Consider the following 24,951-nt stretch of genomic DNA (forward strand, 5'->3'; position numbering starts at 1 on the left):
TCACCCCAAACAGCCCTTCCCCTTCGCCTGGCACCTTCCCGTGCAAGCGGAGGAGATGTAACACCTGCCCCTATACCTCCCCCCTCCCCACTGTCCAGGGCCCCAAACACCCCTTCCAGGTGAAACAGCGATTTACTTGTACTTCTCGCAATCTAGTATACTGTATTCGCTGCTCACGATGCGGTCTCCTCTACATTGGGGAGACCAAACGCAGATTGGGTGACCGCTTTGCGGAACACCTCCGTTCAGTCCGTAAGGGTGACCCCGAGCTTCCGGTCGCCTGTCATTTCAATTCACCGCTCCATTCCCACTCGGACCTCACCGTCCTTGGCCTCTTGTACTGTTTCACGGAAGCTCAACGTAAACTCGAGGAACAGCACCTCATCTTCCGATTAGGCAGTCTGCAGCCTTCCGGTCTCAATATCGAGTTCAACAATTTCAGATCATAACCTCGGCCCCTATTTCATTTTCACTTATATTTTTCCACTCCTTTCCTTTCCCCCCCCCCTTTCCTTTTGTTTCTCTCTCACACCTGGCAGCTATCTTTTGCCCTGCCAGTACACTTTACACCTAATCACAGCCTATTACCATCTCGTCTAGCTTCTAATCTCTTTTACTTCTTTTGGTTCTTTTATTCTTTTGTCCGATCGCAGCCCTGCCTTCGATCTAGTTCCTTTTCTCTCCAGTTTTGAAGAAGGGTCAAACCCGAAACGTCAACTCAAATTTCTCTCCACGGATGTTGCCTGACTTGCTGAGTTTTTCCAGCATTTTCTGTTGTTATTTCGGATTTCCAACATCTGCAGTATTTTGCTATCGTACAAATGATGAGAGGATCTTGGAGCTGCCCCGTGAATTCCAACCAGTTTACACTGGAGTCCCTCATTGTCTATCACCAACTGTGAGCCTGAGGAAGAAGATTCAAAGAGACCTTCTGATGTCTGCCGTTATGACAATACTACAGCATTGCTAACTCTCCAGGGACTGACCATAATAGAGCCCTTTGAAGTCCTCATATAGTCAGGAATCCTGATAGCTTGGAAGCCTTTATATTAAGGTACCCTACAGCTGAGAGCTTGTATCCCAATTGTCTCGCTATCTAAGAAGCATGCATTTTGATTAATGCCTGATGCTCGCAAGTTAGGGATTGTGTTACATGCTCTGTTATGAGACTAATTATCAAACAATTTCATGAAGCCCGTGTTATGTTCAGGATTTGTTACTGGATGAAGCCTAAATTGGTACTCTCCCCTCTCCTCCCCAGTACAGACAGAATTTGGTCGTATTACCCTGTATAGAATAAATAGAAAGACTTATATTTAGACAATACCATGTCTCACAGTCACTTCACACACTGAATTATTTTGAAATGCTTTGACTGTTACGTAGGCAAGTGCGGCAGCTACTTTGCACTCAGCAAGATCCCACAAATAGCAATGAGATGAATGACCAGTTACTCTGCCTTTGGTGGTGTTGGTTGAGGGAGGGCACTGATAGCCAGGGCACTGGAAGAACTCCCTGCATTTCTTGGAATAGTGCCATGAGATCTTTAATATTCACTTGAATCAATGGTATAGGCAGCCAGGGCCTCGACTTAACATCTCATCTGAAGAGTGACACCTTGTACAATGCATCTGTCGCTCCACACTGCACTGAAGTATCAGCATAGATTATGGGGCTCAAACCCAGAATGTCCTTACCCAGGGGCAAGAGAAGAAGAAAGAAAGAACTTACATTTATATAGCACCTTTCACGACCTCAGGATGTCCCAAAGTACTTTACAGCCAATGAAGTACTTTTGAAGTGTAGTCACTGTTACATAGTGATGTTAGGCACAGGAGTAGGTCATTCAGCCCCTCGGGCCTGCTCTACCATTCAATTAGATCATGGCTGATCTGCACCTCAACTCTGTTTTCCCACCTTTGCTCCACATCCCTTGATACCCTTACCTAACAAAAATCTATTGATCTCAGTCTTGAAAGCTCCAATGTCCTAGCATCCATGGCCTTTTGGGTGAGAGAGTTCCAGATTTCTACTACCTCTTGTGTGAAAAAGTGCTTCCCGATTTTGCTCCTGAATGGCCTAACTCTAATTTTAAGATTATGTCCCCTTATTCTTGATTCACCCACCAGAGAAATAGTTTCTCTGTATCTGCTGTATCAAATCCTTTTAACATTTTAAACACCTCGATCAGATCATCCCTCAATCTTCTATGCTCAAGGGAATATAAGCCTTTCCTCATAATTTAACCCTCTAAGCCCTGGTTTCATGTTGTAATGTAGGAAACGGGGTAGCCCATTTGCGCACAGCAAGGTCCCACAAACAGAAATGAAATAAATTACCAGATTGTCTGTGTTTAAGTGTTGGTTCAGGAATAAATGTTGGCTAGGACACCGGGAGAACTCCCTGCTCTTCTTCGAACAGTGTTATGGGATCTTTTACATCCACCTGAGAGGGCAAAGGGGGCCTCAGTTTAACGTTTTATCCGAAAGACGGCACCTCCGACAGTGCAGCTCTCCCTCAGTACTGCACCGAATTATCAGCCTAGATTATGTGCTCAAGTCTCTGGAGTGGAGCTTGAACCCACTACCTTCTCACTCAAAGACAAGAGTGCTACCACTGAGCCAAGGCTTAAACCAACTGAGCTGAATGTATGGACACCCCCTCCCCACTTATAAAATGTTACAACATAGAAACAATTCATGACCCAACAAGTCTGCACAGAAGCTTCTTTTCCACAGGAGCTACCTGATCTAATCCTATTTTCCTGCTCACCCTCTGTACCTTTGAATACTTGACGGGCAGGGTTTGGTAAAATCACCTTATATGTTCTTTTTTTTATCACTTTTCTCCAGTATCTTGTCTGAGTGGCCATTATTTGTTATACATGTGAGTCTTGACAGGATATTCGATCATGACAGCCGAGTCTGATCCTGCCCTCACCCAGAGTCCTTACACATGCACTATCGAGCAGGGTTACTGGATAGTGATCAAGAGCAAGGAACCCTGGCCAGTTGTTGCACACTACCTGCGATTGGCTGACTCAGCACAGATGGGGGATTTGAACTCCGGACCTTCTTTTTGTGCCAATGCATTAGCAACTCACTGAGACCCGTTTGAAGGGCCAGTAAAGTGGCACTGGGGCTAACCCGGTGCCTCCAACAAAGGAATACATTCTACAAATGCCCTCCCTGGCTAGAAGCAGGCATCACTAATATACAGTTGGCCCAAACAAAGTAAAATATATTAAATCACAATATTACTTTGCCCATCTATCAGACAACCCATATCCAGTGGTGCCCACCAGTCACCAAAGGCTTCTAGTGTACTGGTGGGCACCGTGTGATCTCTCTTCAAGGTTACCTGGGTGCACACAGTACAGCGGAAGAGAAGCAAGCAGTCGGATTAACCCTATGCGCCCCCCCAGCGGTTATCAACTCGCTGAACTATCGGGGGAGCATGTGATCTTTTATTTTTGATACCGTAGATGAATGAAACTTTATCAATAAACTCAGTGGGTAATGTCACTGGTTTCTGGACAGTTCTCAGCCAATAACTGGGTACTCTCTGGGATGATGGGGAGTATGATTAGGCAGAGTGGCTGGTAGGAGGAGAAGGACAGATGTTCTAGTGCTGATCTACAGGGTTAAACCAGAGCTTAACAGGATTTCCAGTGAGCCAAGGTTGAAGGAGTTTCCATGGTAACAACTAGTGGTGGGAACCCAGCATGCTCCATGATAGGACCACAGCAAATAGTGCTGTTCCATAGCAGCCAACATGCTTTAGTCTGATTGCTTACAAAGTGCTTCAGGGGCAAATGGCAGAAGTATTAAAAATGAAATACTTTCCCGAGGCACTGGAGTATGGTTTTGTGGGAGAGGCATCTCACCCAATTTACCATCCTTCATTCGTGAGCATAACCAGTCAGCGTCAGCTAGCTATGTGAACTTGGCAGTCCTGCCCTCATTCAATGCCCAAAGACAACATTCCAGCAGCAGTCAGTCGGCACTATCAGGAACAAGAGCCCTGGCTGATTATTCTCCTCCCTGTCTGGTTTAGTACCACACCACATGGTGCAGTTACCCAGTAAACAACCAAGGGATCTGCCTCAGGCATGATCTTTTTGAAGGTGCAGAAGCATGCTTGTTGGCTTATTTAGCTTCATTTCCTGCTGGCGTGAAGCATAATGGCCTCCTTCTGTGCTGTAAGATTCTATAATTCTATGATAATGAAAGCTGGGATTGAAAAAATTTTTCCATTAGCATGTGTGTTAATACTGTACTAATGTGGAGATAGTGGCCTTAGAAAAACAAACATATTTTCTGTTCTCCTCCCCACCCAGCTGGGATTTGTAACCAGAGGAATGGGCTAACTCCAATAGGTGACACTGTAGTAAACTCTGCTCTCTATGCTTTTGCCAGATGGCAGCCAGCCTGTTCATGATGGAGTGAAGGGCCACCGCCAGGTCTAGTCCGTCCCTAGTAATTCAGGGAGCACGCATTTAACACTCAATCCATTCTGAGTGATAAGGTAGGGATGATGATCTTCTGTCGTTGCAGGTAACAGTATGGATTATGTTGAAAAGATTGTTGATGTGGTTAAGGTTATTTACTCTCTCTGCAATGAGGCAAAAATGAATCACAAGCGATGCCAGCGTCTGAAGGTTCGGATCGAATCCCTCCTGGAACCTGTGCAGAGCATCCAGCGTGAAGACCTGACTGGCACAACAAAGGTTCTGAAGGAGCTGATGGGGATTCTGGAGAGTGCAAAGGATTTTATTGAGTCTTTCACCAACAAGAACAGGTTCTCCAAGGTCTTCAAGGTTTATGAGATCAAGGAAGACTTCAATCATCTCAACGAACGACTGAACGATGCTGCTGTGGCCCTGAACCTCGCCTTGCACACTGAACAGACCAAAATGCTGTTGAGTATATTTAAGGGCAACCAGAGGAAGAAGGAAGATGAGCAAGATGTAGAGGAAGATCAGAGACATCTGGACATGGTGGCAAAGAAATTAGAGGAAGGTAACATTGTTAAATTTGCTCCTTTTGGTTTTGATATTACTTTGTGATTATTAGGGGGCATTACAGAAAGATTACACATTGTAAGTAATGTTCAGAATGATTGCACCCCAAATACATTTACAGCTGTCTAATGTGGGAAAGGAGTTTGTGTTGGATAGTGTGAGGAGGAGTGGCATCCTACCTCTGTAATTACTCCTGTCCTGGCCCGTTCAGCCCACCCTTTTCTGGTTGGTTTCAATCCCACCATCACACCTTATCACCATATCTTTAAGTTAAAATGACAAGCCCTTGCAATCTGGCACCTGAAGTCTTGGTGAGTCACCCTCCCTCTACGGCTGTCCACTCCATTACTATTTCTCATTCTGTTATGTTGCTGGGTTTAGCTGTTTGACTTGAATAGTTCCTGCGGTGAAGAATGGCCGGTTCTACATGCTCCTCTCTTATTGATGGATGAATTCCAAATCCACTAATGAGGAGCAACTCTGGGAACAGATATTTCCAGAGCGCCAGGCTCCTGAAGCTCAAACAGATGAACCCAGTGCCATAAAACATACAAGCAGAAATAGCAATGGTGTAACTAGGACGCAGCCAATGGACAAATTAGTCCCTCCTTTGAACCCTGCAGAGACTAAATTATATAGATAATTTTTACGTCAAAAAAATCTTAAGTGCTTCCCACAATAAAATACTTTTGGAGTGCAGCGACTGCTGTTATGTAGGGAAATGTGATTTCAATTACTACATTAGCCGAAGAGGTGAAGGAAGGAGGTACTAGGGAAGTAAATCAAGGGCATCCAGAGATGCAAATAAATACCTTTGTTTTATCGGATGAAGGGGCTACAATAAGCCTGAACCAGAAATACAATGCCAGTTGCTCTGTGCTGTGGGTGTTTGGGGAACGCCCAGAAACTGCAAATGCAGGAAATCCCAGCCAATACAAGGGTGGTCTAAACATCGAGCTAAGAAACATCTCAGGAGGGAATGTTACAGCCCTTCCTCCTCAATCTCTCGCCCACTGGGATTTAGTTTGTATTTTAGACACAGTGTTTAGTGTGACATTACCTGTGTTTATAGGTGATCTGCAGGATTTCATTATAAGCAACTAAGTGGTCCACTAGGACAAAATATTGGGCAGCCTGTTCAATCGCCTTTTTTTCCACCAACGGATCTAGGACAAGGGTATCATAACTAAAATCTCCAAGTTACTCAAATAGGAGAAACCGTGCAAACATATTGAGAAGAATTTGGATTATTTAGGTAATTGGTTCAATCACACAGGCATCTCAATTTGGATTAGTGTAAAATAATTAAATTGTTACAAATGTGGTCTCTCGTAGACTCCTTCTTGAGTTCAGTGGCGTCAATCACTCCCGTAGGTAGTCTGAACATCTTCATTTTAAGGGAGTTGACTCACATTGCCCAATATCAGTAGTGCAACCCCAGGGACGCAACAATTAAATTCCACGTCTCACGCGCATGTGGTCCTTCAATCCCTTTGAAGGCGGATTGAGATAATATGCGACAAGGTGAAGCTTGGTTTGAATTCTAAGGTGTTTTATTCCACGGTAAGATGAAATGTACAGCGTAATGGGTATAATCCGAATCACAGTACGATCAGGACAACTTAAATTCGTGTAATGGTTCAAAATAAAGAACCCACAGTGCTTCTTTTTTTCTTCTTCTTAGGCAGTCCCTCGGAACTGAGGATGACTTGCTTCCACATTAAAACTGAGCTCGCAGGTGGCTGATTAGTCCAATGCGGGACCTACAGTCTCTGTCACAGGTGGGGCAGATGGTGGTTGAAGGGGCGGGTAGGTGGGGTGCTTGGGTTGACGTGCGCTCCTTGCGCTGCTTGCGTTTGGTTTCCGCTTGCTCCCAGTGAAGAGACTCGAGGTGTCCGGCGCCTTCCCGGATGCTTCTCCTCCACTTTGTGCGGTCTTGGGCCAGGGATTCCCAGGTGTCGGTGGGGATGTTACACTTTTTCAAGGAGGTTTTGAGGGTATCCTTGAAGCGTTTCCTCTGCCCACCTGGGGCTCTCTTGCCGTGCCAGAGCTCCGAGTAGAGCGCTTGTTTTGGGAGTCTCGTATCAGGCATGCGGACAATGTGACTCGTCCATCGGAGCTGATTGAGCGTGGTCAGAGCTTCGATGCTGGGGATGTTGGCCTGAGCAAGAACACTGACGTTGGTGCGCCTATCCTGCCAACGGATTTGCAGGATCTTGCGGAGGCAGCGTTGGTGGTACCTCTCCAGTGCTTTGTGGTGCCTGCTGTACATGGTCCATGTCTCTGAGGCATACAGCAGGGCAGGTATCACTGCTGCCCTGTAGACCATGAGCTTAGTGCTGTGTTTGAGGTCCTGGGCCTAGAAATTCATTAAGGCGCTGCCAGCTTTGCGCCCAGTTAACGCCTAAAGAGTGATTTTGCGCCAAAAATGAGTTAGCGCAGATATTCAGCGCAGCGGTATTGGCGGCGGTAGCCGTTAGCGCTGCGCCGGCACCGATGATGTCATCAGTGTGCGCAGTGCCCCGGTACCGCCCCGAAACCGGCCCGATCCCCATATTTAGTTGCGGCCGCCTCCTCCGAAGCGGCCGCAAACAGCGACCAGAAAACGGGGCCGTGCTGAATCCTTAGTGGGGCACTTTAAAGGGGAAGGTGCGGCCGGCCGCTTTTTCGGCGGCCGCCTGCCCGCACCTCCTTCCCCGGCCTCCTCCACCACCCCCCCCGCGGCATTGCCGGCTGGTTTGCGGGAGCCCGGCACTTCTCCGTTGTGCCGGGCTCTTTTGCCGGCACTCGCGATCGGGGCTCCGGCTGTTGCAGGCACCTCCCCCTTAAGAGAAGGAGGAGGCCTGCAGTACCGCAGCCTGCCGCTCCGCAGCGGCTGGCGCAGCGGCACCAAGAGCGCTGATATTCAGTGTCAGCGCCCCAAGCGGAGGCGGGCACACCCTGGTATAGCGCCCGCTTCCGAATTGGGGCGCTAACAATGAATATCTGACGATCGCTATAGGCTTCCCGCCCAGCGCTAACTTCTGGGCGCCAGCCAGCTGGCGGGGCCATAGTGAATTTCTAGGCCCTGGTCTTCAAACACTCTCTTCCTCAGGCGACCAAAGGCTGCACTGGCACACTGAAGGCGGTGTTGGACTTCGTCGTCGACGTCTGCCCTTGTTGACAGTAGGCTCCCGAGGTATGGAAAGTGGTTCACGTTGTCCAAGGCCTTGTCGTGGATTTTGATAATCGGGGGGCAGCACTGTGTGGCGGGGGCAGGTTGGTAGAGCACCTTTGTCTTACGGCTGTTTAGTGTAAGGCCCATGCTCTCGTATGCTTCGGTGAAGGTGTTTACGATGGTTTGGAGTTCGACCTCCGAGTGAGCACAGACACAAGCATCGTCTGCATACTGTAATTCGATGACAGAGGATGGGACGACCTTGGATCGGGACTGGAGGCGACGGAGGTTGAACAGTTTCCTGTTTGTTCTGTAAATTAGCTCCACTCCAGTGGGGAGCTTACTGAGGGTGAGATGGAGCATTGCAGCAAGGAAGATTGAGAAGAGCGTTGGTGCGATGACACAGCCTTGCTTGACCCCGGTTTGTACGTGAATTGGGTCTGTGGTGGAACCGTTGGTCAGGATCACGGCTTGCATGTCGTCGTGAAGCAGGCGGAGGATAGTGACAAACTTTTGAGGGCAGCCGAATTTGAGGAGGACACTCCATAATCCCTCACGGTTGACAGTGTCGAAGGCCTTTGTGAGATCAAAGAAGGCCATGTACAGTGGTTGGTGCTGTTCCCTGCATTTCTCTTGTAATTGACGTGCAGTGAAGATCATGTCCAACGCCAGTGGGTTACCTTACTTAACTTCAGCAGAATAATCTCTCTGCCTATTCTGCAGCCCAGGGCAGAACCTCTCTGCTTTCAGTCTCCTGCTTTTCTGCCTCTTGGTGTCTGATTTTGAAAAGTTTCTCGCACGGACCAACAAAGGTCAAAGGGATTTCCAACACCATGATCGAGGATTCGTCCGCAATACCCAACCAAGCTAATGAATTAATAATTGTTCAATTATTGCGATGGGTAACTTCCCATTGAGCATATTAATCACGTTTCAGCTGACTGTGGATTCACACTGCAGCACGGAGCTGTCCTGAGAACGTAACCACTTTAAAGCAATTTTAACTCGAGACACATTTTAAAATAACTCTTTCATACATCTGTGGAAAAATGGTCAAAGAATCCTAAAACATGCCAGGGGCCAAGGAAACAAAAGAGAAAGTAAAGGGGCACAATTTTCATGGGGGGGAAATGCTTGGCAAATCCTTTCTCATCTGTTCACAAACATGATGCAGTGATGGAAACTTCTGGTACTTCTCCCTCCCCAAAATATAAAAAAATGCCAAACATGTTTCCAGGAAGATGCATCCCTTTAAAGCAGTGTGAAACCAGATGCCTTTTGCATGTGATTATTTCTCTCTCAGTTTTATGTGTTCTCATTGTTCCTGGTGAGAGAATGAAATTCAGCAGATTTGAGTTTCTTAAGAGCTCTTGACTTCCTCTTATTTGGCAGCATTGCATTCAATGGAGGAGAGGATCCAACAGGCCGTGGAGACTGTAGCTGATGGCATGGAGACTGTGACTGATGGCATGGAGGAAATGAAAATGGACTTGAAGGACATCAAACATATAATTGAGTCATGTGAGTGCATAAGGGGGAAATGTTCTGCAACTGATTCAGCAAAAAAATTAAATTAGCTTCTTACTGAGCTGAGCCAAGTAGTCTGTAACACCCCAATCCCCAACCCAGTTACAGAACCAACTAACACCCCAACCCCCGACCCAGTTACAGAACCGACTAACACCCCAATCCACACCCAGTCACACAACTGACTAGCAGTCCAATCCAGACCCAGTCAACATAAGAAATAGGAGCAGGAGTAGGCCATACGGCCCCTGGAGCCTGCAGATTCAATAAGATCATGGCTGATCTTTGACCTCAACTCCACTTTCCTGCCCAATCCCCATATCCCTTGATTTCCTTAGAGTCCAAAAATCTATCGATCTCAACCTTGAATATACTCAACAACTGAGCATCCACAGCCCTCTGGGGTAGAGAATTCCAAAGATTCACAATCTCCTGAATGAAGAAATTTCTCCTCATCTCAGTCCTAAATGGCCGACCCCTTAACCTGAGAACCGACTAACTTCCCCATCCAAGACCCAGTCACACAATTGACTAATGCCCCAATCCCAAACCCAGTTACAGAACCGACTAACACCCCAATCCCCGACCCAGTTACAGAACCAACTAACACCCCAATCCCTGACCCAGTTACAGAACCGACTAACACCCCAATCGCCGACCCAGTTACAGAACCAACTAACACCCCAATCCCCGACCCAGTTACAGAACCAACTAACACCCCAATCCCCGACCCAGTTACAGAACCGACTAACACCCCAATCCCCGACCCAGTTACAGAACTGACTAACACCCCAATCCCCGACCCAGTTACAGAACCGACTAACACCCCAATCCCCGACCCAGTTACAGAACCGACTAACACCCCAATCCCCGACCCAGTTACAGAACCGACTAACACCCCAATCCCCGACCCAGTTACAGAACCGACTAACACCCCAATCCCCGACCCAGTTACAGAACCGACTAACACCCCAATCGCCGACCCAGTTACAGAACCGACTAACACCCCAATCCCCGACCCAGTTACAGAACCGACTAACACCCCAATCGCCGACCCAGTTACAGAACCGACTAACACCCCAATCACCGACCCAGTTACAGAACCGACTAACACCCCAATCCCCGACCCAGTTACAGAACCAACTAACACCCCAATCCCCGACCCAGTTACAGAACCGACTAACACCCCAATCACCGACCCAGTTACAGAACCGACTAACACCCCAATCACCGACCCAGTTACAGAAGCAACTAACACCCCAATTCCCGACCCAGTTACAGAACCGACTAACACCCCAATCACCGACCCAGTTACAGAACTGACTAACACCCCAATCGCCGACCCAGTTACAGAACTGACTAACACCCCAATTCCCGACCCAGTTACAGAACCGACTAACACCCCAATCGCCGACCCAGTTACAGAACCGACTAACACCCCAATCACCGACCCAGTTACAGAACCAACTAACACCCCAATTCCTGACCCAGTTACAGAACCAACTGACACCCCAATCACCGACCCAGTTACAGAACCAACTAACACCCCAATTCCCGACCCAGTTACAGAACCGACTAATACCCCAATCCCCGACCCAGTTACAGAACCAACTAACACCCCAATTCCTGACCCAGTTACAGAACCGACTAACACCCCAATCCCCGACCCAGTTACAGAACCAACTAACACCCCAATTCCTGACCCAGTTACAGAACCAACTAACACCCCAATTCCTGACCCAGTTACAGAACCAACTAACACCCCAATTCCTGACCCAGTTACAGAACCAACTAACACCCCAATTCCTGACCCAGTTACAGAACCAACTAACACCCCAATCGCCGACCCAGTTACAGAACCGACTAACACCCCAATCACCGACCCAGTTACAGAACCAACTAACACCCCAATTCCTGACCCAGTTACAGAACCGACTAACACCCCAATCCCCGACCCAGTTACAGAACCAACTAACACCCCAATTCCTGACCCAGTTACAGAACCAACTAACACCCCAATTCCTGACCCAGTTACAGAACCAACTGACACCCCAATTCCCGACCCAGTTACAGAACCGACTAATACCCCAACCCCGACCCCGACCCAGTTACAGAACCGACTAACACCCCAATCGCCGACCCAGTTACAGAACCGACTAACACCCCAATCACCGACCCAGTTACTGTGGTGTATGTGCCTTTAAGAGCCCCTGTATACTGTAATGCCGGTAATGGCCACTCGGGCTATATAAGCCTGTATAGTGTCTTGTATCTGTTAGTTCACCTCCAGACTTTGTTCAGTAAACACCTGTGAAACCTACCCCTGCATTCCGTGTCTCCATTAACACACGGATACAACAGTTACGGAACCAACTAACACCCCAATCACCGACCCAGTTACAGAACCGACTAACACCCCAATCACCGACCCAGTTACAGAACCGGCTAACACCCCAATTCCCGACCCAGTTACAGAACCGACTAACACCCCAATCACCGACCCAGTTACAGAACCGACTAACACCCCAATTCCCGACCCAGTTACAGAACCGACTAACACCCCAATCCCCGACCCAGTCATGGAATCGGGTAACACTCCAACCCAGATAAAGTCACAAAGCAAAATAGGATTCTGATCCCAGATCTTGTCAAGAACAATGACAAGTTTGTGTGGAGGTCAGGTGTGTACAGGATTAAGCCTAGTTGAAAAGCCCAGTGACACTCAGTATCCAGACCCATATATGAAGAATGGCTCCTTCACTCAGGCAACCATTCTCAGCACAAGTCACCACCTTTTGGAATAGGACAGCTGCTGGCTGAGAAGCATTTTCGGTGGTCTTCTTTCTGTGCATCTGCATGACAAGAAAATGTCAAATACAATGGGGCTAGTTATTTGTTCAGTAAATTAACCTGATTTACTCAAACTGGAATCCTAGTAACAGGACTCACTCTGCTTTCAACACAGAACAGCTGCGGTATCCACTAAAAAGCTAATGAGACTCTTAACGGGTCAATAGCAGGAAAATAATAATTGATGGTGTATATATCTGAGCTCCAGCCCCTGCCACTGCCCCTCACAGAGTCCCCAGCCCTTGCTTCCATATCCCTGCATCCAGCGCATGCAGGATGGTATCTTATGCTGGACACTGCCTTTTCACCTCCATGATCTGGGTTTATATCCAGCCCAGATTGATGGGAGGAGGGTTTACTTTCTCTGCTGGTGGCTATACTAAATGAGTTTGGGCAGTCTCAATCCAATGGGCATGGGCACTAAATTGGCAATTCACTCAGAGAGGCCATAGGACGGCTGGTGTGGGAAATAGGGGGTGGTCTTCTAAGGTTGGGGTTGTGGTAGATTGTTTGAGGCAGAGTAGAGGGAGCAGTACTCTGCATCTAACTGATCCCGACCTGGGAGCGATGACTGAAATGAGCAAAAATACGACAAAAATTGTATTTTCTTGCCTTTACCCAGACCTTGTGCTGAAATGTCTCTCTCCTTTTCTTGTAGACCAGGAGAAACCTTCTGTTCACCCAGTGCAGGATATTTTGGAATTAAAACGAGAGGACATCGAAGTGCATAACAAGCCATTCATGGAAACTGACAACTCCAAATATTACTCGGGAACATTGCATAAATTCCCAGTGGCCATTAAACGTTTTCTGAACACTGGGGTATCCGATGTGAAGTGAGTATGGATTACACACTCTCACTGAACTGAGCATGTTTCCTCTCTGCTGCGTTAGAGCAGGAATTCATAGTTTGGCCTTTTTTCCTTCCCCTGCAGGAAAATTCGGAAAAATTTTCACGACGAGGCTAGAACCATGAAGCACTTTGAATCGCCAAACATCGTGCGAATTTATGGAATCTGCATTCATCAAACGGGTAAGTTAGTCCCAGGCATGGATTGAATGAAAGAACAGAAAACAAAGACTTGCATTTATATAGCACCTTTCACAACCTAAGGACACCCCAAAGTGCTTTACAACCAATGAACTACTTTAGAGGTGTAATCGCTGTTGTAATGTAGGAAATTTAAATAAAAGCTACTTTCCATTTTTATTCCTATTCCTCGCTCTCTTTTCCCAACTGGTCTCTCTCTCCCTATTTCATTACACACTCTCCTATTTGTCTGTCTAGTTTGACCGTTAATGAGCATTGGGGTATTGCTTTGAAAGTGAAGTTTTGAGTTGCCCCAATGGCTTGGTTGGTAAATGTACTGCCCGGTATGGGTACCGAGCCATTCCAGGACTGTGCTAAGTTAACTGGTCCCAGCTGTAGTGGCCGTAGGGCCTCAATAATAGGCCTCAGTGCCCTGGGCTAGGAAGGAGATTGAAAACCAGCCAGGGATCAGGATCATTACTGTCAGGACAGCAGGAGAGGAAAGGAAAGTGACGCTCCCAGTTAAGCAACGCTCGATTTTAAAATTCTTATCCTTGCTTTCAAATCCCTCCATGGCCTCTCCCCTCCTTATCTCTGTAATCACCTCCAGCCCTTTAATCCCCCTAGAGAGGCCAGTGTCGGGAGGAGCAGAGAGCGGTGGTACAGTGAGTACTTAAACTCACTTTTGCGGGCTTTTTTACAGAGGCCAGTGTCGGGAGGAGCAGAGAGCGGTGTTACAGTGAGTACTTAAACTCACTTTCACGGGCTTTTTTCAGAGGCCAGTGTCGGGAGGAACAGAAAGTGGCAGTACAGTGAGTACTTAAACTCACTTTCGCGGGCTTTTTTACAGAGGCTTACCAATCTCACAGAACGGCGGCGGCGTTCCGGAGCCACGTCATGATTCAAAAAGTGGCGCGGGCAAGAGGAAGCAGCTGATTGGGTGAGTACGGCCAGGTGAGTATTTATACTATATAGTTTGACAGTTAAGATTAATAGTTTATAAAATTTAGAAGGTCTTAATTTTTGTGGTTATAGTTTCTAAGGTCTCTGTTGTGTATCAGGGAGTGCTAGTAACCAAGGGCCCTTGAATATATCATTTAATTGTAGTGTAATTAGTGGGATTGATTTGATTTAATTTAAATTAATTAAAGGGTAAATCATGGCAGGACAGCTCGGGCCCCGTGGCATGCTCCTCCTGCGCTATGTGGGAAATCAGGGACACTTCCCTTGTCGCTGATGACCATGTGTGCGGGAAGTGTATCCAGCTGCAGCTACTGACAGACCGCATTGCGGTGCTGGAGCTGCGAATGGATACATATTAGAGCATTCGCGATGCTGAGGACATCGTGGATAGCACGTTTAGGGAGTTGGTCACACCGCAGGTAAAGGCTGCACAGGCAGGAAGGGAATGGGTGACCACCAGGCAGAGTAGTAGGCGCAGGCGGGTAGTGCAGTGGTCCCCTGTGGCCATCCCCCTCTCAAACAGAAGTACCACTTTGGATACTGTTGAGGGAGATGGCTTATCAGGGGAAGGCAGCAGCAGCCAACTTCCTGGCACCATGGGTGGTTCTGCTGCACAGGACGGGAGTAAAAAGAGTGGGAGAGCTATAGTGATAGGGGATTCTATTGTAAGGGGAATAGATAGGCATTTCTGCGACCGCAAATGAGACTCCAGGATGGTATGTTGCCTCCCTGTTGCAAGGGTCAAGGATGTCTCGGGCGGCTGCAGGGCATTCTGGAGGGGGAGGGTGAACAACCAGTTGTCGCGGTGCATATAGGTACCAACGATATAGGTAAAAAACGGGATGAGGTCCTAAAAGCTGAATATAGGGAGTTAGGAGGTAAATAAAAAAATAGGACCTCAAAGGTAATAATCTCAGGATTGCTACCAGTGCCACGTGCTAGTCAGAGTAGAAATAGAAGGATATTTCAGATGAATACGTGGCTAGAGGAATGGTGCAAGGGGGAGGGATTCAAATTCTTGGGACATTGGAACCGGTTCTGGGGGAGGTGGGACCAGTACAAACTGGACGGTTTGCACCTGGGCGGGACCGGGATCGATGTCCTAGGGGGAGTGCTTGCTAGTGCTGTTGGGGAGGGTTTAAACTAAAATGGCAGTGGGTTGGGAACCTGTGCAGGGAGACAGAGGAAAGGGAAGCAAGGATAGAAGCAAAAGAGAGGAAGGAGAAAAGCAAAAGTGGAAGGCAGAGAAATCAAGGGTGTAAATCAAACAGGGCCACAGTAAATAATAATTCTAAAAGGACTAAGAGTGTTAAAAAATCAAGCCTGAAGGCTTTGTGTCTTAATGCGAGGAGCATTCGTAATAAGGTGGATGAATTAGCTGCGCAAATAGATGTAAATGGTTATGATATAATTGGGATTACGGAGACATGGCTCCAGGGTGACCAAGACTGGGAATTCAACATCCAGGGGTATTCAATATTCAGGAAGGACAGGAAAAAAGGAAAAGGAGGTGGGGTAGCATTGCTAGTTAAAGAGGAGATTAACACAATAGTAAGGAAGGATATTAGCTCTGATGATGTGGAACCTGTGTGGGCAGAGCTGAGAAATACCAAGGGGCAGAAAACGTTAGTGGGAGTTGCATACAGACCCCCAAACAGTAATGCTGAGGTTGGGGATGGAATTAAATGGGAAATTAGAGATGCGTGCAATAAGGGCACAGCAGTTATCATGGGTGACTTTAATCTACATATAGATTGGGCTAACCAAATTAGTAACAATACTGTGGAGGAGGAATTCCTAGAGTGTATACGGGATGGTTTCCTGGACCAATATGTCGAGGAACCAACTAGAGATCAGGTCATCTTAGACTGGGTATTATGTAATGAGAAAGGGTTAATTAGCAATGTTGCTGCGCGAGGCCCCTTGGGGAGGAGCGATCATAATATGATAGAATTCTTCATTAAGATGGAGAGTGAATTAGTTGGCTCAGAGACTAGGGTCCTGAATTTAAATAAAGGAAACTACGATGGTATGAGGTGCGAGTTGGCTAGGATGGATTGGGGAATGTTACTCAAAGGGTTGACGGTGGATAGGCAATGGCAAACATTTAAAGATCGCACGGATGAACTGCAGAATTTGTTCATCCTTGTTTGGCATAAAAATAAAACAAAAAAGGTGACTCAACCGTGGCTAACAAGGGAAATTAGGGATAGGATATGATCCAAGGAGAGTACATATAAATTGGCCAGAAAAAGCACCAAACCTGAGGATTGGGAGCAGTTTAGGATTCAGCAAAGGAGGACAAAGGGATTAATTAAGAGGGGGGGAAATAGAATATGAGAATAAGCTTGCAGGGAACATAAAAACTGACTGTAAAATCTTCTATAGATAGGTGAAGAGAAAAAGATTGGTGAAGTCAAGCGTAGGTCCCTTGCAGTCAGAATCAGGGGAATTAATAATGGGGAACAAAGAAATGGCAGACCAATTGACATAAATCGTGCCATTTATGTGGAAAGGACTTATGAAATATACTGGGTGGCCTGCTGGTGGCGCTGTCCAGGGAGAGTATAAATACTCGGGCATGGGCCCAGCTTGCTCAGGACATTTTGTAAACAGGAACTAGTGAAGGATAACTAGACTTACATGTTGTGAAACAGTCGATTAAAGCCTTGTTTAATACTCTGACCAAGTGCCTAGTAGTTTTCTTACGTCAATTTAGTCGACTGTTTGCTGCTCCACGCTCTGAGTGGTTTTGGGAACAGACGCCTACGACTCAAATGGTAGAAGGGAACCAGAGGTAGTAATCAATCCATCATGGAGAAACTACTCCGACCCGCCCGTCTTGACCTGGACCCGAATTCACCTACAATGGCTAAGGTATGGAAACACTGGTATCGTACCTTCAGCAACTTCCTCAGAGTGTGTGGTGAGAATGTTCCTGATAAGTTAGAGATACTTGCCAATTATGTATTCCCTCATGTATTTGACTATATCGAAGACTGTGTAGACTATGACTCCGCTATCCAAATACTACAGCAATTATATGTTAAGGCCCCAAACGAAATTTTTGCTCGGCATCTACTGGCCACAACTCGACAACACCCCGGGGTATCACTTGACTAATTGCTTCAAAAGCTTCGCAGGCTCAACAAGGATTGTAATCTCAAAGCTGTCTCAGCTGAGCAGTACCAGGAGGAATTAATTTGTGATTCCTTTATTAACGGAATTGCGTCTCCTTTCATACGCCAGCGTCTGTTGGAGAATCAAACCCTCAAGTTAGAAGCTGCCTATGACCAGGCATGTTCTCTGGACTTAGCAAAAAAAAATGCAGCTGCCTATGACCAGGCATGTTCTCTGGACTTAGCAAAAAGAAATGCAGATGCCTATCTTTTACCGCATGCACGGACTGCTGCTATCAATTTTGGTGACTCCCCCAATGGGCCTCGGGCGGATGCCCTCACTGATGACTACTCTATCCTAGCCGAGGGCGACCCTACCCTAGAAGCCCTCACTGATGATGACCCTGCCCTAGCCGCATCTTGGCAATCTGGAAGGAAGTGTTTCTTCTGTGGGGGTGTATTCCACTGTAGGAAATTTTGTCCTGCTCGTAACGCAACCTGCAGTCATTGCAGTAAGAAAGGTCACTTTTCTAAGGTATGTCAGTGAAGAGCCTCTGTTAGTAAGAAAGGTCACTTTTCTAAGGTATACTAGTCAAGAGCCCCTGATAGTTTTGCAGCTGCTATCTATAAAACTGTTCCTCCCCCAAGAGCCACTACTAAGGTTACAGCTGCTATCTATAAAACTGCTCCTCCTCCCATCACAGCTGTTTTTCCCCAAAGTCTGTCCCATGCAGCCACGAAGGTTTCGGTAAATGGACACATTTTAAGTGCACTAATTGACTCATGCAGCTCTGACAGCTTCATTAGTGAGCGGGCTGTCAATAAGTTAAAATTGCGTATTTACCCCTCGGACAGGGAAACTGCAATGGCTCTGACAACACTGGTGTGGAGATGCCGGAGTTGGACTGGGGTGGACAAATGTAAGAAGTCACACAACACCAGGTTATAGTCCAACAGCTGTAAACATCTGACATGATTCTCTGACTATATAAGCTGTGTCTTTATGCATTTCTCCACTTCACCTGAAGAAGGAGCAGCGCTCCGAAAGCTTGTGATTTCAAATAAAGCTGTTGGACTATAACCTGGTGTTGTGTGACTTCTTACATCTGACAACACTGATCACCAATTCTTCCGGCTTTTGTCTTGTCGACCTTATTCTCAATGGCCGCACTTATTTCTCCACCCAGCTCGGGGTGCTCAAGAACCTATGCAGTGATGTGCTCCTGGGACAGGATTTCCAGAAACAACACAAAAGACTCACTTTTGAGTTTGGAGGGTCAAAGCCGGATCTTACTATGTCCAAAGTACCGTTTTGTGCGCTTTCGGCGGCTTCGCTCGACGAGCCCTCCTTGTTTGCCAATATTTCCCCCCGATGTAAGCCCATAGTCACTAAATCAGGACGTTTCAGCCAAGATGATCGATCCTTTATCGAGACAGAAATCTCTCACCTTCTAGCTGACGGTATCATTGAGCCATGTTCATCTTCCTGGCGGGCTCAAGTCGCCGTTGTTAAAAATCCTCTGAAGCAACACAAGAAACGTCTTTGCATCGATTACTCGCAAACTATTAACCAGTATACCGACCTGGATGCCTACCCACTACCACACATCGATGACATGGTCAATAACCATGCCAACTACAAGGTATTTTCAACTTTTGATTTAAAGAGCGCATATCATCAAGTACTGTTAAAGGACTCTGACAAAAAGTATATGGCCTTTGAGGCCAATGGTCGGCTTTACCAGTTTTGTCGCCTTCCATTTGGGGTCACCAATGGGGTGGCCGTCTTTCAATGGGCAATGGATAGCCTAGTCAAACAGGGGAACTTAACGGACACTTTTCCATATCTGGATAATATCACCATTGCTGGTCACGACCAGAAGAAGCATGATGCCAACCTCCAGAAATTTTTTGACGTTCTCCATCGTCGCAACTTAATCTTAAATGAGTCCAAATCGGTGAAATCAGTACCATCAGTCAACATCCTTGGCTACTGGGTGGGCAACGGTATCATTAAACTGGATCCGGAGCGACTTCGTCCGCTTCAGGAGCTCCCTCCCCCTACGAATCTCGGCTCTCTTCGACGGGCACTCGGCATGTTCACCTATTATGCGAAGTGGATACCCCACTTCTCCGACAAGGTCCAGCCCCTGCTTCACGCAAAGTCATTTCCATTGGAGGCAACGGCTATTTCAGCTTTCAACCTCCTCAAGCGACAACTGGAAAAAGCCACGCTTCATTCCATTGATGAAAATTTTCCTTTCGTGGTCGAGTGCGATGCATCGGATGTGGCGATCTCTTGAATCAAGGTGGTTGACCCATTGCATTTCTGTCCAGAACTTTGCAGGGTAGCGAGCTCCATTATCCTCCTGTCGAGAAGGTGTCAGGGTTGGGGAGCCACGGGGCCGTATAAATACGAGGCCGTGCTCTCCGGGCGAGGTAGGTTCTGGACCCAAGTGCAGAAACCAGACAAGAGACAAATATACAGTACTTTGTTTGAACTTTACTAGATTTACACATAACCAGATTAACACAAGGGACACAGCAATATACATAAGAACTAGAGACAAGTTACAAGACGGCTAGTCAAGATAGGAACTCAGGACAGCTTCCATGAGGAAGCCCACTTGTCTATACTGAGCTTGCGACAAGCTACCACAAGGGGCAACCGGCTTGCCGAGGCACAACTCCAGACAAGCTACCCCAAGGGTAATCGGCTTACCAATGCAAAGCTCAAGACAAGATCCCAACGGCTCCCACATAGCAACACGCTAGTCCAAACAGCACCCTACCAAGACAAGCAGCTCAACAGAACAAGACTTAAATACATCTTAAATCCAGAGACAAGAACACAGACTTAGATACATAGCTCGAGAGAACTAGAACACAGATTTAGGTACATAGCTCGAGAGAACTAGAACACAGACTTAGATACATAACTCGAGAGAACTATGGCACAGACTTAAATACATAACTCGAGAGAACTAGAACACAGACTTAGATACATAGCTCAAGAGAACTATGGCAGCCAGCTTGTGAAGGCAAGCTGTCATAGAGCAAAGGCTAGTCACACAGAGAACCGAGTCAAGACAAGGAACATTGTCAAGACTAACTCCCTGGTTCACCCTAGTGAGGACTGAGCACTGAGTGAAACAACAACAGAACTTATATACCAAGAAAACCAGGTGCCACCCATAAACAGCTAACAGGCTGATTAAAAACTAACACAGGGTTAAGAACAATTAACACCAGAGACTAGGAACAATTAACACAGGAGACTGACAAGTGAAGGTGCCATCTAGAGGTTACAAAAAGGAACTGACTGGCACCCTCACAGAAGGAGGCTACGGCCATCATTGAAGCTATACGTAAATGGAGTCATTTTCTAGCTCGTCGCCATTTCACACTTATAACCAATCAGCGCTCCGTGGCCTTTATGCTGGATAACCGAAAACGCACTAAGATCAAGAATAACAAAATACAACTCTGGAGGATGGAATTGGCCGCCTTTGGATACACCATACATTATTGACCCGGCAAAGAGAATGTGGCCCCGGATACCCTCACGCAGGCATTCTGCTCTTCTATGTCAACTTCGACTTTGGCGGATCTTCATACTGACTTATGCCATCCTGGCGTTACCCATATGTTGCACTTTGTGCGATCTAAAAATCTCCCATTTTCTACGGAAGATGTGAAAAGAACGTGCTCCTCCTGTAGAATTTGTGCGGAATTAAAACCGCAATTCTTCCGTCCATCAGACGGCTCGCTCATACACGCTATGCAGCCTATGCAGCGACTCAGCATTGACTTTAAAGGGCCATTGCCTTCCTCAACGCGAAACACCTAATTACTGACTATGGTGGTCAAATATTCACGCTTTCCCTTTGCTTTCCCCTGTCCCAATATGCTTACTTCCACAGTGATCAAATGCCTTGATCAAGTCTTTTCCCTTTGCAGTACGGCCAATTTCATCCACTCTGATCGGGGTCCCTCCTTCATGTCAAGCGAACTTAAAAGTTATCTCCCCCAACGGGGAACCACCACAAGTAAAACGACACCGTACCATCCCAACGGACAGGTTGAGAGATACAACGCTATCATTTGGAACGCTGTTCACCTTGCGCTGAGGTCACGCAATCTACCAGACCAGCAGTGGGAAACTATGCTCCCTGACGTGTTGCATTCCAACAGGTCTCTCCTTTCTACTTCTACCAATGTCACACCTCACGAGCGATTCTTCAGCTTCCAGCGTCGCTCCACCCATGGGACGTCTCTCCTGGCCCCGTGCTGCTCCAAAGATTCGTCCGATCATCTAAAAACGATCCTCTCATCGACGAGGTAGAACTCACGGACGTCAATCCCATATACGCGCACGTGCGGTACCCTGATGGCCGGGAGTTCACCGTTTCGCTCCGGGACCTGGCTCCCTGTCCGGCCGGTTCCAGGACCCAACCGATAGAGGGACCCACGGGGATGATGCCGACACTCTGCGCTCCCCCGAAGATGACGCCCTACCTGGGACATCGAAAGATCTGCCAGCTGCCCCACCGGATCCACTCGGGGAGCCAAGTGCTCCCCGTGGGATGGCCACTCGAGGCCAGGACGCCAGTCAATCCCCGTTCTGCGCCTGTGGGTACCCGCACCCGGAGTCATGATCTCCCCAGCCTCCCTCGGGTCGATCAGAGCAACATGGGCCCTGTCGATCCACCGGTACGGATCAAGCGGCCCAGGGACCAAGACACGGTCCGGGGAGGTGTGCCTTCTAGCCATAAACAAAAATCTAAAAGACTGCGGCTATTCGTGGTCCGCCTAATCCGTTAAGAGGAAGTCGTTGGACTTCCAAATCTTTTAGGCAGGAAGAATGTTATAAATCTCATCATTTATCAAGAAACTACTCATGAAATAACGCTGGACGACCAGCTGGTGGCGCCGTCCAAGGAGTATAAATACTCGGGCGTGGGCCCAGCTTGCCAGGGACATTTTGTAAGACAAGGAACTAGTGAAGTACAACTAGACCTCTATGTTCTGAAACAAGTTGATTAAAGCCTTGCGTTATGCTCAAACCAAGTGCGTAGTGAGTTTTATTACGTCACGCACTAAGATCAAGAATAACAAAATACAGCTCTGGAGGATGGAATTGGTCGCCTTTTGCTACACCATACATTATCGACCTGGCAAAGAGAATGTGGCCCCAGATACCCTCACGCATGCATTCTGCTCTTCCATGTCAACTTTGACTCTTGCCGATCTTCATACTGACTTATGCCATCCTGGCGTTACCCGTATGTTACACTTTGTGCGACCTAAAAATCTCCCATTTTCTATGGAAGACGTGAGAAAAACATTCTCCACTTGTAGAATTTGCGCGGAATTAAAACCGCAATTCTTCCGTCTGTCGGATGGCTCGCTCATATACGCTACACAGCCTATGCAGCGACTCAGCATTGATTTTAAAGGGCCACTGCCTTCCTCAACGCGCAACACCTACTTGCTTACTATGGTGGACGAATATTCACGCTTTCCCTTTGCTTTCCCCTGTCCCAATATGCTTACTTCCACAGTGATCAAATGCCTCAATCAGGTCTTTTCCCTTTGCGGTATGGCCAATTTCATCCACTCTGATCGGGGTCCCTCCTTCATGTCAAGCGAACTCAAAAGTTATCTTTCCCAACGGGGATTCGCCACAAGTAGAACGACACCGTATCATCCTATTGGAAACGGACACGTTGAGAGATACAACGCTATCACTTGGAACGCTGTTCATCTTGCACTGAGGTCACACAACCTATCAGACCAGCAGTGGGAAACTATTGTCCCTGACGTATTGCATTCCATCAGGTCTCTTCTTTCTACATCCACCAACGCTACTCCTCACGAACGATTCTTCAGGTTCCAGCGTCGCTCCACTCCTGGGACGTCCCTACCATCATGGTTGGCAGCTCCTGGCCTCGTGCTGCTCTGAAGATTCGTCCGATCCTCTAAGAGTGATCCCCTCGTCGACGAAGTGGAACTGACGGATGTCAATCCCACATACGCATACGTGCGGTACCCTGATGGCCGGGAATCCGCAGTGTCACTTCGGGATCTGGCTCCCTGCTCAACCGGTCCCACGGACCCAATCGAGGGTGGGACCCGTATCAATGACGCCGATACCCTGCGCTCCTCTGAGGACGACGCCCTACCCGGGATGTCAAGGGATCTGCCAGCTATTCCGCCGGATCAACCCGGGGAACAGAACGCTCCCCGCGGGATGGCCACCCGAAGCCAGGACGCCGGTCATTCACCGACTACTGGGCAGGGTGAAGCCAGCTCTGCACCTGTGGGGGCCCGCACCCGGAGTCACGATCTCCCCAGTCCCCCTCAGGTCGATTAAGGCGACATGGACTCTGCCAGCCCGCTGGTACGAACTAAGCGACCCAGGGACCAAAACACGGTCCGAGGAGAAGTGCCTTCCGGCCACCAACAGATATCTAAACGCACCCGGAGCCACGATCTCCCCAGTCCCCCTCAGGTCGATCAAAGCGACACGGACTCTGCCAGCCCGCTGGTACGAACTAAGCGACCCAGGGACCAAAACACGGTCAGAGGAGACGTGCCTTCCGGCCACCAACGGAGATCCAAACAGCTGCGTCTATTCTCAGTCCGCCTAATTAAGTAGAAAGAAGCCACCGGACGTCCAATCTTTCAGGTGGGAAGAATTACATAAATCGTGCCATTTATGTAGAAAGGACTTATGAAATATACTGGGCGGCCTGCTGGTGGCACTGTCCAGGGAGAGTATAAATACTCGGGCACGGGCCCAGCTTGCTCAGGGACATCTTGTAAACAGGAACTAGTGAAGGATAACTAGACATCCATGTTATGAAACAGTCGATTAACGCCTTGTTTAATATTCTGACCAAGTGCCTAGTAGTTTTCTTACGTCACCAATTAAATACATACTTTGGTTCTGTCTTCAGAAAGGAGGACACAAATAACCTCCCAGAGATGTCGGGGAACATAGGGTCTAATGAGAGGGAGGAATTGAATGAAATCAGTATTTGTAGGGAAATGGTGTTAGGGAAATTGATGGGATTGAAGGTCGATAAATCCCCAGGGCCTGATAATCTACATCCTAGGGTACTTAAGGAAGTGGCCCTAGAAATAGTAGATGCATTGCTGGTCGTCTTCCAAAATTCTATAGACTCTGGAATAGTTCCCATGGATTGGAGGGTAGCTAATGTAACCCCACTATTTAAAAAAGGTGGTAGAGAGAAATCGGGGAATTATAGGCCGGTAA

At 47.6% G+C, this 24,951-nt stretch overlaps 1 protein-coding gene across 1 annotated transcript in view; it reads left to right on the forward strand.

The window, feature by feature from the left end:
- The window catches only part of LOC147116292 (mixed lineage kinase domain-like protein), a 69,328-nt gene that overhangs the window by 19,503 nt on the left and 24,874 nt on the right, over nucleotides 1–24,951 (forward strand). The window contains exons 2-5 of the mRNA XM_085991123.1: nucleotides 4,557–5,021; nucleotides 9,573–9,701; nucleotides 13,216–13,393; nucleotides 13,493–13,590. Of these exons, the coding sequence (XP_085847249.1) occupies nucleotides 4,565–5,021; nucleotides 9,573–9,701; nucleotides 13,216–13,393; nucleotides 13,493–13,590 (862 nt within the window). The 5' untranslated portion in view covers nucleotides 4,557–4,564. The remainder of the gene's footprint in view (nucleotides 1–4,556; nucleotides 5,022–9,572; nucleotides 9,702–13,215; nucleotides 13,394–13,492; nucleotides 13,591–24,951) is intronic.

Source organism: Somniosus microcephalus, chromosome 6 (assembly GCF_052327205.1).
Source record: "Somniosus microcephalus isolate GS21.2 chromosome 6, FLI_Smic_1.0, whole genome shotgun sequence".
NCBI classification, from domain to species: Eukaryota; Metazoa; Chordata; class Chondrichthyes; order Squaliformes; family Somniosidae; genus Somniosus; species Somniosus microcephalus.